At 45.3% G+C, this 14991-nt stretch overlaps 1 protein-coding gene across 1 annotated transcript in view; it reads right to left on the bottom strand.

The window, feature by feature from the left end:
* LOC311229090 (uncharacterized protein) overlaps positions 1–14991 on the bottom strand; it is a 111418-nt gene that overhangs the window by 82589 nt on the left and 13838 nt on the right. The window contains exon 3 of the mRNA XM_084315099.1: positions 6825–6931. Coding sequence (XP_084171225.1) covers positions 6825–6867 — 43 coding nt within the window. The 5' untranslated portion in view covers positions 6868–6931. The remainder of the gene's footprint in view (positions 1–6824; positions 6932–14991) is intronic.

Here is a 14991-nt window from a genome sequence, read left to right as displayed (position 1 = left end):
ACGATTGACCGTGGCTTCAGCTGTGGGTTGTTAGGCCTTGGGGCCAGTGCCCGGTGTGCTCTTTCGATACGAAGGTCCATGTCATGAGGCAGACCGAGGGCGTCTTTAAACAAGCCGTCTAGAAATCCATGCATGTCTTTCCCCTCTTTTTCCTCCGGGATACCATACACCCGCAGGTTCTCTCTCCTCGTCCTGCCCTCCTGGTCGAGTAGTTTAGCCTCCACGTCGGCCTGCCTCTGCATTAGCTTTTTTATTAAAACCGTCGCCGCATCAAGCACATTTTCATTTTCTCCAATTCTCCCCTCAGTTTCATCGAGCCTGTCGTTCATTTTGTTCATGTCATTTCTTATCTCCCGAAATTGACGCTCATTGTCTTTTCTGAAGTCTTTGAGCTCGTTGTATATGTTCAACAGCGTGGCTTCTTGTTCACAGTCATCGTCGCCATCTTTTCCTCCCGTTACTTCGTCATTCTCTGCCATTCCGTCGTCCTTTTCAGTTGTAATCGTGGTCGCCCTACGTCTCGTGATAGCCCCTTCTGTCATCCCTATTAAATATATACCCTGCTGTTTTTACTAAATGTTTCTCGGGGCTACATCATTTTGCTGTCGGGGAGCTCGCGAGTTAAGCAGCCATGTTCTTCCGCGGTCAGACCGGACTCTTCAGGTCTCTTCTAATGGTACGGATTGTCATTGTTTCTTCGCTCCCCCGCAGACCCAGCCGGGCTGCGGCGGATGCGAGGAGGAGAGTCTTTTCTGACCCATCGTCTAGGACGGCGTAAGTGTCCATGACCTTGTCCTCGTAGCTTAAGATCACTCGGACCACCTTCAAGAGCACTCGGGAGCTCCCGCTCTTCGCAGGGTCTATGTACATGACGTTCACTCTCGAGCTGCTTGGGGGTACGGGTTTCTTGTTGCTGTCGTGTAGGACCTCCAAGTGGGCGCCGTCGCACTTGCTGCATCTTTTCTTTAGGCGGCACTCAGCTGCCATATGGCTGCGCGCGCAGCGGAGGTTGGCTTTGATCCACTGACTCACCTAGTCAGCGGTCAGCTTCTTGAAGGTGTCACATTGAGACAGCCAATGTTCATTTTCAGAGTACTGGCATACAATCTTCCACTTCCCCTTGGTCTGGGGGGTGCTGTGGTTCTTGTGCTGCGGCACTGATTCGGCCTGGTGCATAACTGTCACTGACCGGCGGTTATCGTTGGACCTCCGAGGTCCATCTCTTGGGCTAGATCCACTCCACACGAATGTGTCCAGTCGTAGGCTACTAACTTCCCTTGCGAGGAAAGCGGCCAGGTCTAGGAGGGATGGCTCTGGGCCGTTGGGATCACGGTGGTCTCTCTGCCGCCGAAAACGCTCTTGGCGGGCTGGAGGGAGCTTCTCCAGTATTCGCTCCACATTAGAATTTGCATACAGTTCATATCTCCCCTTCTCCTTTTGGGACCCCAGCATCCCCACGAGGGATTTTACCTTGATAGAGAGGTCATCCAGTGCTCTATTGTCTTTGGCTGGGGGGAGATGGTCGATATCCCGTATTTCTTGGATCACGTAATCCCATATGCGTCCATAACGCTGGTCGAGGGCCACCAGAGCCGCGGAGTATGGGGTGCTTGAGTTGGAATATGCCAGCGCTATGTTATGCGCTCTGGGCACCTTGAGATGCTTGAGGAGGATGGCATATTTATACGACTCGTCGGGGACATCGGACATCATAGTCTCCAAACACATGCGTAATTCCGTGTACTGTGCTCTGTCCTCGCGCGTAAAGTCTGGGAACGTCGGTGTGCCAAGGTACAATGCCATGGATGGCTGGTACATTGGTGAGCGTAGGGGAAGAGGCCTCCTGGGCGAGTCTCCCCGTACGTGTAGTCGTGGGTTAGTACTTGGTGGGTACCAGAGGCCGGGTCCCCAGGTGCTGTTCCTCGGTGCTGACTGTACGTCAAACTCACCCGTGAGTTGGGTCGGGGGTTTGTAGTGCAGTGACTCGGGGCTGTACTGGGCCTCCTGGTCCAGAGTACGTTCGTGCTGGTGGGCTTGATATTCCTCCTCTTCTAGGTCCTGGAGTCTTCTAGTTAGTCTCTTGGCGACGTAGGCCGGTTCTTCCCGTTGGCTGGGTCTCGTATGGACCGGTCGGGGAGGGGGCTCGGAGACGTAGACAGGTTCCTCCTGTTGGCCGGGTCCCGGGTCGCTTTGTCGGGTAGGGGAAGGTGCCCTAGACCCTTGTCGTGATGATCTCCGGGAGCTCCGTGCGGAGAGAGGGGGTGTCACCCTGGCGATCAATTGTTCTATCATCTGCGCCTGCAGCCGGTCGCGCTCTGCTTCGTGCTGCGCATTGGCGGCATCGCGCTGTGCATTGGCGCGGTCTCGTTCGATGTTCTCTTCCGTCTGAAGGCGCCTCTCCTCCAGTCTTATGCGGTCGTCCTCACTCCTTTGTTGCGCCTGGAGGCGCTCTCGTTCAGTTGCAGAGTGTTCGCGCTCACTAAGGGCTTGCGCTTGGAGTTGCGCGTGAAGGCGCTCTCTTTCCGCTGCAGAGTGTTCGCGCTCGCTTAATTGTTGCGCCTGGAGGCGCTCTCGTTGTTCGCGCTCGCTCATCTGTTGAGCCTGGAGGCGCTCTCGTTCCACGGCAGAGTGTTTGCGCTCACTTAATTGTTGCGCCCGGAGGCGCTCTCGTTCCGCTGCGGAGTGTTCGCGCTCACTAAGGGCTTGCGCTTGGAGTTGCGCGTGGAGGCGCTCTCTTTCCGTGGCAGAGTGTTCGCGCTCACTAAGCGTCTTTGCTTGAAGCCGGTCGCGCTCACCCTGGAGTCGGTCTCTTTCGGTTGAGGCTGTCAGCGTGGCGATCAAGGCTTGCGCCAGTCTCTGGTCCGCCTCGCTGGGGGATGACACTGACGGAGGTGATCGGGTGCCGACAGGGCTTGTTGGAGATCTGTTCTCCTGGCGCGCTCCGAGGTCTATCTCCTGGGCGCGGTACTCTTCTCTTGGTTGTGTGTCGGGTTCTATCCCTGGAGCGCTTTCTTTATCCTGGAGCGCTCCGGGGTCTATCCCGGTGACGCTGTCTGGAGGTATAGTCACGTCATGTCCCACTTGGTCCCCCCCGTGAGCTAAGTCAGTTTCGTTTGAACCCACTGGGGTCTCTACTGGCAGGGTCGCCAAGTCGATAGGATTGGACATGCTTAAACTATCTGATTTATCCGTATTTAACGTCTGTTTAGATAAGCTAGGGGGTAGAACGAAAGCGAATTCCTCCAGATATGGAGGTAGCTGACGTTTGCGCTGCGGGCGTTCTAGCTTAGGGGAGCCGCTTGGAGAGTGTTCACCGCTGGCCATGTCAATATTAATATTATATTAAATATTACACTGATACCCTCCGGCTCGAAGGACCAATTGTAACTGAGGGGTTACAAAACCCTGACTGTATTAAAGATTGTGATAGATTAAACCACTGCTAGTTATGTACTTTAATTACTGGCCAGACAGTACATCAAATATAGATGGTGAACACCTACAAGAACACGGCATTGACAAAGAAATAGTATTTGAGGGTAATTTATTATTATTAGGCAACATTAGGGTACAGAATGAGAATTAGGGTCGCGCTTGTATGGCGAAGAATATACGTAAAGTCAGTCAATAGCATGAGTCACTAAGAATAGCAGGAATCCTACGATGGGTCTAAGTTGACACCACCTGTCGTATAGTAGCAACTATATAGGGCAACACTGGTACCGCCTGGAGACAATGGGTTCCCTCCGGGGGTGTAAGGCCTGGAGGGTAGAGGAATGTTCGGATACTCCGTCTGATTCAATGAGGAATAAAGAGACTCCAGGTACAGGAGTCGGTCCTTGTAAACTCCCTTGATCAGCAGCAAAGCAATAATTGTAATCCAAATGCTAGATAGGCCCGAGTTGTAATCCTCACGAGGTTGAATCCCAAACGATAGTGGAAATCAACGATGCTCTTCTCCGGGTACCACGTTCCAAATCAATATAATCCAACCAGTAATGGTTCTGCAATCGCCGACGCCGATTCTCCTGTGTACATGTCCAACGGTTCTCCGCCTAGGACTCCTCGGGTGTGGGCGACGTATTTAGGCCACACACCCTGGCTAAGTACACTAGCTAAAGACACGATGAACCGCTGGGTAATGCTACACACGAACGAATTGTGGCCGCACGATATACAATAACTGAACGACTATTTACTTCACATTAGATTATGTCGAACTCGACGTTACTGCATTAAACTCTGACACTTTACCATTCTATTCGCACGTGGTTCTCAATGCTCTGTTAGACGCAAGGTTGCTCACTTCACTGCACGTTGACTCGTGGTGAAGGTGGGGTAAGGTACTGAACGAGGCACGGTGTGCGCACCTTGCGCTGCATTTATACTTAAGTGACAATCTAGTCCCAAACCGCAGTCTTTGTCTGGTATCAATACGCTGACTCCGGGCATGTTCTGACATGCCTGCACTTGTCTTTGAACCTGCCGTTGGGGGCTTGCGCGCTGGCGCCTGGGGGCGCTGTCCAATAGGAGAGCGAATATTACTCTGGTTTGAACGCAGGTAAAGGGATATTCCGTGTATATATATAAATAATATACAAAGTATATCAAACAATAAAGGTAGATTCTCAGTTTAATCTGGCCCTTCACAACAGCCACCATCCACTTTAATGTTATCGTTAACACTTTAACTGCCGGGAACGTGTTTAGGCGTCTTTCCTAGCCATGCTCAAGTTGCCGAGGACGCCGTAATTCGTCTTTGATATCAATATTTAAAAAATCGGTGATCGAAATCATATTTTTCCTCCAGAGCCTTGACACACAGTGCTGATCTCCTCTCAACCCTCTAGCGGTTCAAGAGCGCCATCTGGTGGCCGATCCGCAGATCGAAACCGGATGTCAACCTTTGAACCGGCAGGACTCACTCCATATGGGGTGCGGGCACTCGCTAATGTTAGAGAGACTCTGTCTTCACACAGTGAACATCGATCGGTGGAAATAACTCGAAAAAACAACATGATTTGGACGTATATACTATTATACAACCTGGAAATAGATCGGGGATTTCAACATCCCATAATCGAAAACTGTCTACTCCACGCTGATCGCCCAACGGCCCGAGGAGACTGGGGTGAGTTTTAGCGTGTAGTATTACCGTGTTCGATATAAACTGCTATGATGAACATATGACCCACATTAGATGAATGGTATAACGTTGCCCACGGAATTATAAACGATCCCCCGCCCATCCGGTCATCATCAGATGATACGTATAAACTTCTAGAAGCACGTCCATTTGAAATTTTTCATCTGGCACCGATCGCTACCAAACTGTATTTGATCATCAATATAATGCATTTGGGGCTATAAATCACGTTCTGGAGAAAGCTGCAGAAAGAGATGAAAACATACTTATACTTTAGACCATATTTTAGTATGAATATGTGAATGAAAAAGTTTAACGTTGCTACACCATGAACAATACATATAGGACATTGAATGGGCCCTAATAATGGCAATCTAGCAATAGAATTTAAAAAGTTATAGCCCTGCAAAGAAGGGGAACTTCTCCATGTTAAATAGAGCTGGCAAGGGATGGTATATCATGAATTTAACCTTGGGCAATCAAAGTGTTAATATCGCCTAATCTATGTTTTAAATTATGGCTATGTGTCTAATCTGCCCGTCGCTTATCAAAGAATCCTTTTCCAGTCAGTGCTGTCAAGGCAGATTGGTTTTTTATCGCTTCATTTCCGTTTGAGAGCATTTTGAAAAGCACCCGTTTTGAGGTAAAAAACAGTCCATTCTGGGTCATTCTATGATAATCGTCTTTTACTGGAATATTCCAGAACGTTGATATTTGTCGGCCTATTTATGAATCGTTTTCAAATAAACGCTAGATGATCAATATTATACATACACGCACGCCCATTCGAGCCGCGCACGGATAATCGCCGTGTTCATTTCCTCTTGGATTTTTTCAGTAAAACCGATAGGACATTTCACAAAACAGCCTATATCTTCAACAAAATTAGTCTGATTATCCTAACACTGATAACATAGATTCCTTACCTGACATCAGATGGTATCCAACTGGTATATTCCAATTCCTGATCACCATTCGAAAAAATCGATAAGTGTATAGATCCAACGTGTGTACAGTGTAACGCATGATTCCGCGGGGCTCAGAGCCCCCTGAATGAACCCTGGTACTCCGGCTGCATGGGTGGACTGGAAAATGTGGAGTACAGGATTTTTTTCCCCATCCATTTTCATTGAGTCCATTCCAAAATCCCTTATGTCATCTGGGAGACGATAGGGGGCGCTTTTTTCCACATCTGATCGCCGGAGGCTCTCGGGTAGACTAGGGTAGGCTCGCGTGATGCAATATGATTTCAGATCACTAAAAAAAATAAAAAAATAAGAGAAATCTCGTGAGTGGCTTTCAACGAGATATTAATAATTCCGAGAAAACTCGTGAGTGGCATAGAAAGTGTTAAGAACGGCTTGATGAATGTGGCGTGGGCTTTTCTTATTGTTCTCTTAACAGACAGGTAAGCAAGAATATAAGAAAAATAATAAGAGAGTATTGTTGAATGAGGCCCATTGAGCATACATTTGTCAAATGTGCAACCCTAGTTTCACCTAGTGGTATGAGACGTATTCTTCGTATGCCTGGATGTACCGTAATGCCCATACCGTAAATTCATGTGACGAATACACGTACCGTTACACCCCTACTACTAATACACTATATCAACAACATCTGAGGAAAGTGTCAATTCAATCACAGATGTGAAACTGAATATGTCATGAGATCTGACCTCTCTTGTGACTGGTGTCCATCTTTGAAGTTGGTTTATCCATGGACCAGTCACTCTTTATGAACACACAGCTGGGTACAGGGGAGACTGGTCTCTCCTGATGGAACCTGAACAAAGACAGACGATCATAGATAGAACATAGATACACACTATGGGCACTTTGCGCTCGTCTGCAACCATACAAACTGTGAACTCTGACTCCATTGCCTACACCCTAGGCTGTGTTACTCATTAAACATTTTGAAATATTAAATTGCAAATATAATCAATTGTTGATTTTTCTGGTAAATTAATGGTTTAGATTAATCAACTAATCTATGCTTATTTTATGTCTGCACGTTATGCATTGCTCTTGATCTGCCAATTTTATGCCTGTCTTTTTTTACTGCTGTGAAGCACTTTGAGCTGCAACTCTTGTATGAAAGGTTCTAAACAAATAAAGTTTAATTATTAAGTAGGGATGCTCGATATTGGCTTTTTTACCGATAGCGATATTCCGATATTGTCCAACTCTTAATTTCGATACCGATACCGATATCAACCGATACCGATATATGCAGGGTTTCCGCCCAAAAAAACTGAATAATTTCAGGTAATTAATAATTTCACTGGATGCATTCAAAAGGCTTTCTAAATGTAAGCATTATCTGTGCAAAATATGATAATTAAAAAAGTAAAAATTAACATTACATATCTCTTGTTGTTGAATTAAACCAACATGCATACTTTTGACAATAAATAAAATAAGAATTGGTTCTTACTTGCTTGCCTGGGTAAATAAAGGTTAAATAAATGTAAAAAAAAAAAAAAAAAAAAACATTTTTTTTTAATACCGATATTTTCCGATATCACATTTTACTGCCGATATCGGCCGATAATATCGGTCGGCCGATAATATCGGACATCCCTATTATTAAGGCATTTGTTTGCTTCATTAAAGTGTGTGAATTTATAAGTGTTCTCTAGTGCCCTTTGTCCGCTTTACGTGGTGGTAAGTTAACCTAACTAAGTGGTTGTAGCTACGGCTGTGGGGGTGCTGGAGACATGATCCAATAGAGAAAGTGCCGATCGACTTGAGATTGGTATCTCCGTGTTCAGGAGATTATTATGAAAGTATATTGGATCATCTATGGTAGCTAGTACAACCACTTACGTCAAGGCTCTCAAGGTACCCATGTACTAAATGTCTAAATACTTCCCAAAGGTCAGTGAATACCACACCCACAACACCAGAGGGAGTTCCACAAATCACGTGCAACCCAGATTCGGCACAAACAAGGGACTAAACACGTTTCACAATTATGCCAACAATGTGGAACGCCCTACCCGTCCCACAGCCGTAAAAAGATGTGAATCCCTACCCACATTCAAAACCGCTCTTAAAGAGCACCTACGGGAGACTGCAATTTGAAACTGGCCACCATCCAAACCCCCTGTACTGTACTGTATATTTGCATATTATCGTATATGTCACAAATGTAACAGTACTATTATGTCATGTATGTCCCTATGTCATGATGTCATGTATGTTGTGTATGTCATAAATGTCACTATGAATTGAAAATGGGGGACCCTGATGTAAACAAGACAAAAGTCTTTCTCCGGTCTGCATCCCCTTAACAATTGTATGTATTGAGCCGTACTGTATTGTACCCATTCTGCAATCTGTTAATAAAGTTTCATGTCCCCCCCCCCCCCCCCCCCGTGACCTCCATGTGACCCGGAAGTGCAGTGCATGCAGAACATGGTATTTTCTCAAGCAGACAGATGTAAACACTGTAATCTGTGTTGCATGTACCTGACAAACTGAACTGTTTGTATTACAGTCATATTCCGACTTAACTGAATGCACGTGTGTGTGTGTGGACTACTGTACTATTACAGGTAGAGTTGTTCCGATACCAGTATCGGAAATGCCTCCGATACTGCCTAAAATGCTGGTATCGGTATCGGCGAGTACGCCGAAAGGGTAGCCTCCGATAACATATGACGTAATTTATCAACAACACTGTGACTGCGGTCTGCTGAATGAGCATTATAAAACAAACATGTTTTTAATCGACCGTGAATTAAAGTGTCAATGCCATTTGTCATTTTAACAGCAGATACTTTCTTAAATGCCATCGTCCCGAGAGAGGGGTGTTGACTGGGAGCTCTGATGGGTTCGCTTGCTGGTGTTATTAGCATTTGCTGAAGAGCAGCTAACCGAAAGCTAGTTTTAGCTTTTTTTTTTAATTTCTTTTTTTAAAGATTTACTTTTTGGCGTTTTATCGCTTTATTGCTACTGGGCAGTCCAGTAGAGAGATACAGAGGAGGAATGGGAGACAGAGTGGGGGGAAGACATGGGGAAGACATTCGGCAAATAACGACGGGTCGGCCGTGTCGCGGCTGAGCGCACCGCTATGTGATTCGCCACTGGGGCTCCCCAGCTAGTTTTAGCTTTAACGTTACCTTGGCTAAAGTTGGGGCTATTCATAATCCAGCAATAATGGCTGCAGACCTGCAAGCAAAGTACAGCGAGTTGGCACAGGAGTATTCCAAGGTAAATCACTTTTTCACCAGTAACGTTATATTGTCTTGTTTCCATCTAAAGTTAGCTCACGTTAACCTAGCTCACGCTAACGTCGTCACTGATCGACCTCTCGCACACAATTAATGACATGTTGCAGACAGCCATATCGGTGACAATGTTTAGCTTTTAGTGCCAAATGATAAGAGTCTGAGGCGGAGTCTCAAAAGAGAATGTTGAATATTTATTGTGCAAAAATCACAACAGAGCCTCTACTACTAGCTAACTGAAGTTACCGGAGCCTTCTGGAGTGCAACAACATATAACGTCCGTGCGGAATCAATGTCCCAACCAGGGTTTCCGTTAGAAAAAATTGTTGCCGGCCTCAGTGTCCGGTAGATTTCAATCTACCGGTCAAATGACAGAAATTCCGGTCAGAGTTTATTGAGCTTAAAAACAATTGATAGGCAAAAGAATGACAACAAAACAAAAGAATGACATCATCAAGGCATGTAGATTTATAATATTTTTACTTAAAACTAGGCTACTTTTGCGTATAAAGTCATTATATTCCAAATAAAATAAGTCCCGAGACTCGTGCTGCTGCCGACTTTAAATCAAATAGGTGTCTGTGGGCAGTCGCCCGACATTAATAAACAGTCTGTTATAATCACATTTTTATGAGCTAACGAATTCCGTTATATTGGACATTTGTATTAATTATATCAAGCGAAGAACTGAGAAATTTGGCAGAGAGAGACGGCAACATTATCGTGGGTTTGCGTGACGACTCTCTCCACCTCGCAACGACTTATTTGCAAAGAGTATGGCGCTGCAGAGCAGCTGATTCAGCTGTTATTGGCTATTTTCTGGGGACCGCACAGCAGCGCCCCCCACCCAACATTGAATTGAAAATGGCTGAATTGGAGTACTGCTGGAATACTGCATTGTGCTGCTGCTGCTCCGGCTCTGCAGCTTCACAAAAGTTTGCACACCCAGCACTAAGCTCTCGCTGACAACGTCGTTGTCATTATTAGAAGCAACGAGGAAACAAATGTAATGATTGTTTCGTTCATCGCATAGGCTATTTAATTTTATTTAATACTAATACTAATCTATACAATCACCTGTTGTTTAATAAATACCATTACTTTATAGTTATTACTAAAAAAACAGTATATATAAAACAGTAGCTGTATAATAAAAAAAATTAAAAAAAAAGTTTTATAATTTTATATAATATTTCCTTTTTTTTAATGTATGCACTGGTATCGGATCAGTATCGGTATCGGCCGATACCCAAAGTTTAGGTATCGGAATCGGATCTGGAAGGAAAAATGGTATCAGAACATCTCTAATTACAGGTATTGAAATGAACAATGCAACTCCCTTATACGATTTTTTTTATGAATAATTAAATATCGATATTTCGGGAAATGAGTATTGAAACTGTTTTAAATATTCAGAATCGATATGTATCGATTTTTCGATATTTTTGACAACACTAGTACAAAGCAATAACAGCAACCAAACGAAACCCCAAACTGTCCACATTGTCACCTGCATTGTTCTGCACCGTAGTAGAGTACAGGGGAGCGTTCTCCTAACCTACTGGTTACAACTAGCCGCACTTCGGGCTAATAATTCCCCACAGTAAACCAGGAAACCGTTCTCTCAAGGACTGTGCATTTGTTTCGGTTTGCAGGGTCGACAACAGCTCTCTATTCTGAATGTTGTTGACTAACGTTCCACACACATGAAGTTCGACCTCTCTCTGTCGTTCCCGCGGAGACTCTGACCACCGAGAAATCCCACAATGCATCACTCTTCTTATTCTTCTTCTGCTTTATATTTCCCGGAAGCGCGTATATTTTCCCTAACGGAGTTGCACTTCCGCGTTCGGTTTGCGTGATCCGATTGGCCACTGACGTACGCTCTCTCTACGCCCAAACAGCGCGTTACGCTAGTTCTGCTAACAGCCTGCAGCCTCATCTCTCTATATTAACGTGATTCCATCAACACAACATGAATGTTCAAAACACGACAAGACAGTTTGCATCACTTCCCACGGTTCTCGGCACTTATTCTACCGGTAGTGCGGTAGTTGTTGCCACGGTATTGGGTCTTTGGGTGAATACTTCATTGGCGGGGAAGAAGAACACTGATAGCGGTGTGTGGACCGTCCCGCGAAACAAGTCTCTGGGGGCGGTGGCCTGGGGCTCGCAAGCCTGGAGGGGGGGGGGTCCTGTTACAGCCACAGCAAGGGCCTTTCTCTCCCATCTGTCAGCAGGTCCCCACAGCCTTATATGGTCTCTTCCTATTCCCGCCTCACCAGCAGTCTCCCTAGCTGAGCCGGCCTACACGCGTGTATGCTTTACCCAACGCAGTTGTGTGTTTCCGGGATCCCGTGATTGGCCACTGACGCACACGCGTACGCCCCCCTCGCTATGAGTGACGCCCCTCGCTATGAGTGAACAGCTGTTTCCGTGCTACACGACTGCAGTCTTGTTGACAGAGCTCTCATATTTGCGAATGCATAAACTATATCTTAAATTATGGCTATGTGTCTAATATGGCCGTCGCTTATCAATGACTTGTTTGCAGTCAACATTGTCGAAAAGGTTTTTTTTTTTTTTTTTTTTTTATCGGTTCATTTTTACGGATTGTTTTTTATGAATCACAGGACAATAACAGAAATAATAATAACAATAATGACAGTCCAGTAATTAAATCAGAATGAAAGTAGACTAAATGACATAAAAATAATAAATACAATACATGGGCTCTCGCTCGCTCTTCCCCCCCAACCCCATGTCAGAGACGAAGCCTCTCGACGTCTCCTTGTCATAAAAGAATTTGTGAAACCTGTGGTGCTCAAGTGGAACATCTAATGGGACTCCGTGAGCCTTCAAAGCTGCTCTTATTTGTAAATAGAAGAAAAAAGTGGAACTGGTGAAGTCAAATTTGTTGGATATATCTCGAAGACTGCGGAGAGCATAGTCATTGAAGATATCCCCCAATGTGTGTATGCCTTTCAAATGTTAAATGTTGAATGATAAATGATTAAATGATGCACTGAAATCTACGCTCTCTCATCCTGCTTTCCGCAACTCCTATACTTCCTGAGTAACTTGCCCAACACGGCTTAATGGTTGTTTAAATATTTTACATGTTTTGATGTCCACTCCACATTACAAATAAGAGCAGCTTTGAAGGCTCACGGAGTTCCATTAGATGTTCCACTTGAGCACCACAGGTTTCACAAATTCTTTTATGACAAGGAGACGTCGAGAGGCTTCGTCTCTGACATGGGGTTGGGGGGGAAGAGCGAGCGAGAGCCCATGTATTGTATTTATTATTTTTATGTCATTTAGTCTACTTTGATATGAACCGATTAAAAAACAATCCGTTTCGACAATGTTGACTGCAAACAAGTCATTGATAAGCGACGGCCATATTAAGACACATAGCCATAATTTAAGATATAGTTTATGCATTCGCAAATATGAGAGCTCCGTCAACAAGACTGCAGTCGTGTAGCGCGGAAACAGCTGTTCACTCATAGCGAGGGGCGTCACTCATAGCGAGGGGGGCGTACGCGTGTGCGTCAGTGGCCAATGACGGGAACCCGGAAACACAACTGCGTTGGGTAAAGCATACACACGGCCTACACACCTGTGGGCAGGGAGCGAAATTAACTTTTTGACTCACCGGCCAGTGGCGGGTAGATGGGTTAGAATCTACCCGCCAAGCAGATTTCTTACCTGCCGACTTTTTTTTGATAAAAAAAAAATTATTATTTTATATAACATTTTTTTTTAATAAAATATATATATTATATAATCATACTTGTAGTTGTATTATCTGCGAGACATCGCCACCTCGCTGTCTGCAAACAGCTCCACTGTCTGTGTGTATACTCAAGTGGCCTCCAGCTCCAGCAAGGATTCTCCGGCGCTGCAGCTGGACCCTAAACTCTTACATTCAGCATGAAAGGATTCTCCTGCGCTGCACCTGGACCCAAGTCAGCAGCCCAGCCCTCATGCGATGTAACTGGACACTTGCTGGAGCAGTTGTTTATGTCGGGAGCTATCAGTAGCTAGCCAGCAGGATAACGTTACACAATGCCTCATGTATTAAACTAAAAGTGAATAGTTGACTGGGTCATTTTGTAACAGTAGCTAACATCAGCTCACGGAGGTCCCCGGTGACTGTCCTCTGTTTACATGCATCATACAGAAACAGGTAGGGGAGGTTTAGCAGCAGCAATGCAGTGCTGAGACAGCGAGTGAGAACTCCGCTCAGAATTGGATCATGATTTTCGGTTTTCACATGACTATTTGATTGGCCGCCACACGGCGGGCAGACCTCTCAGTGGGAGGCGCCAAACGTAAAAACTGAGCGCCAATGGCGGGTGGCGCTCTCTAGTTTCGCCCCCTGCCTGTGGGCTATCACCCCATCACAGAGCCAGGATAAGAGGCCTGCACACCTGTGAGCTACCACCCCATCACGGAGCCAGGATAAGAGGCCTGCACCCCTGTGGGCTACCACCCCATCACGGAGCCAGGATAAGAGGCCTGCACCCCTGGGCCCTCATTTATCAATGGTGCGTACGCACAGATATGTGCGTAACCCGTGCGTACGATCATTTCTAAGCAAAGTGTGTGACTTATCAATTTGAACGTGTGCTTGACTTTGTGCGTATATCTACGCACAGCTCGGAGCATGCGTACCTGGCGCCCGGTGGTAGAATATTATTATTGCAACGCGGAAATAAGCTTCCGTGCATTACTTCCAACACTGGTGCGTGTTCTGTATGAACCGTAATTCATTATAGTTCATTGTAAAATAGCGACAGTAGTGTAATTATAATGGGCTCACGCTCGAACAAGAGGTTGGCCTGCTTGTTTGGCACGGGGGGGCAGACGCAGAACACCCACCTCCAAACGCGATTAAATAGTTTCAAATAAAAAGCGAAATACTATTATTTTGTGTGTCATGTTTCCAAATAAGATTGGTCACAACGAAATGCTTTCTACTTCAATTTGTTGGTTAGAATAGATGACCTCCGTTGAAACTTCACCGAGACTAACAGTCTATTTGTGAGCTCCCGCACAGATGTGATAATAATAATAATAGCTTCATTTTATATAAATCAAATCAAATCAGATTTATTTATAAGGCCCGACAACACACGTTAATGTCCCCATGGGCCGTACAGGTCTTCTTTAAACAAGTCAAGAAGAAAACATAACAATAAGTCAAGAACAGAACAAGAGCACCATAAGGTCCAAAAAATTTAAGATAAATGCAAATAAATGAAAGAATGCAAGCACTCTTTCAAGAATATAGCGCCTTTCAAGAGACCCAAGGTCGCTTTACATAGATAGGGGGGGGAAATAACAAAGTAACAAACAGTGGACAGACACAACATATAAATATGATGGAATTCAAGTTCGTGTTTTTATTGATCACATAGGCTACATGGCACGGTCCATCGTGATATTGGAGATGGATCGAGCAATAGACTGTTACTGTCTGTACCACCCATGTAGCTGTCAAAGCTCCATCACAAATGCAGTTATGTGAATAGAAATATGCTCTCGTATTATTGTTTATATAGGATATACCGAATACCGACATCAAAATAGATTGTAT

This window comes from Notolepis coatsorum, assembly GCF_963971535.1.
Source record: "Notolepis coatsorum genome assembly, chromosome: 5".
In the NCBI taxonomy this organism is placed as follows: domain Eukaryota; kingdom Metazoa; phylum Chordata; class Actinopteri; order Aulopiformes; family Paralepididae; genus Notolepis; species Notolepis coatsorum.
This window is presented reverse-complemented; position numbering and strand designations above follow the sequence as displayed.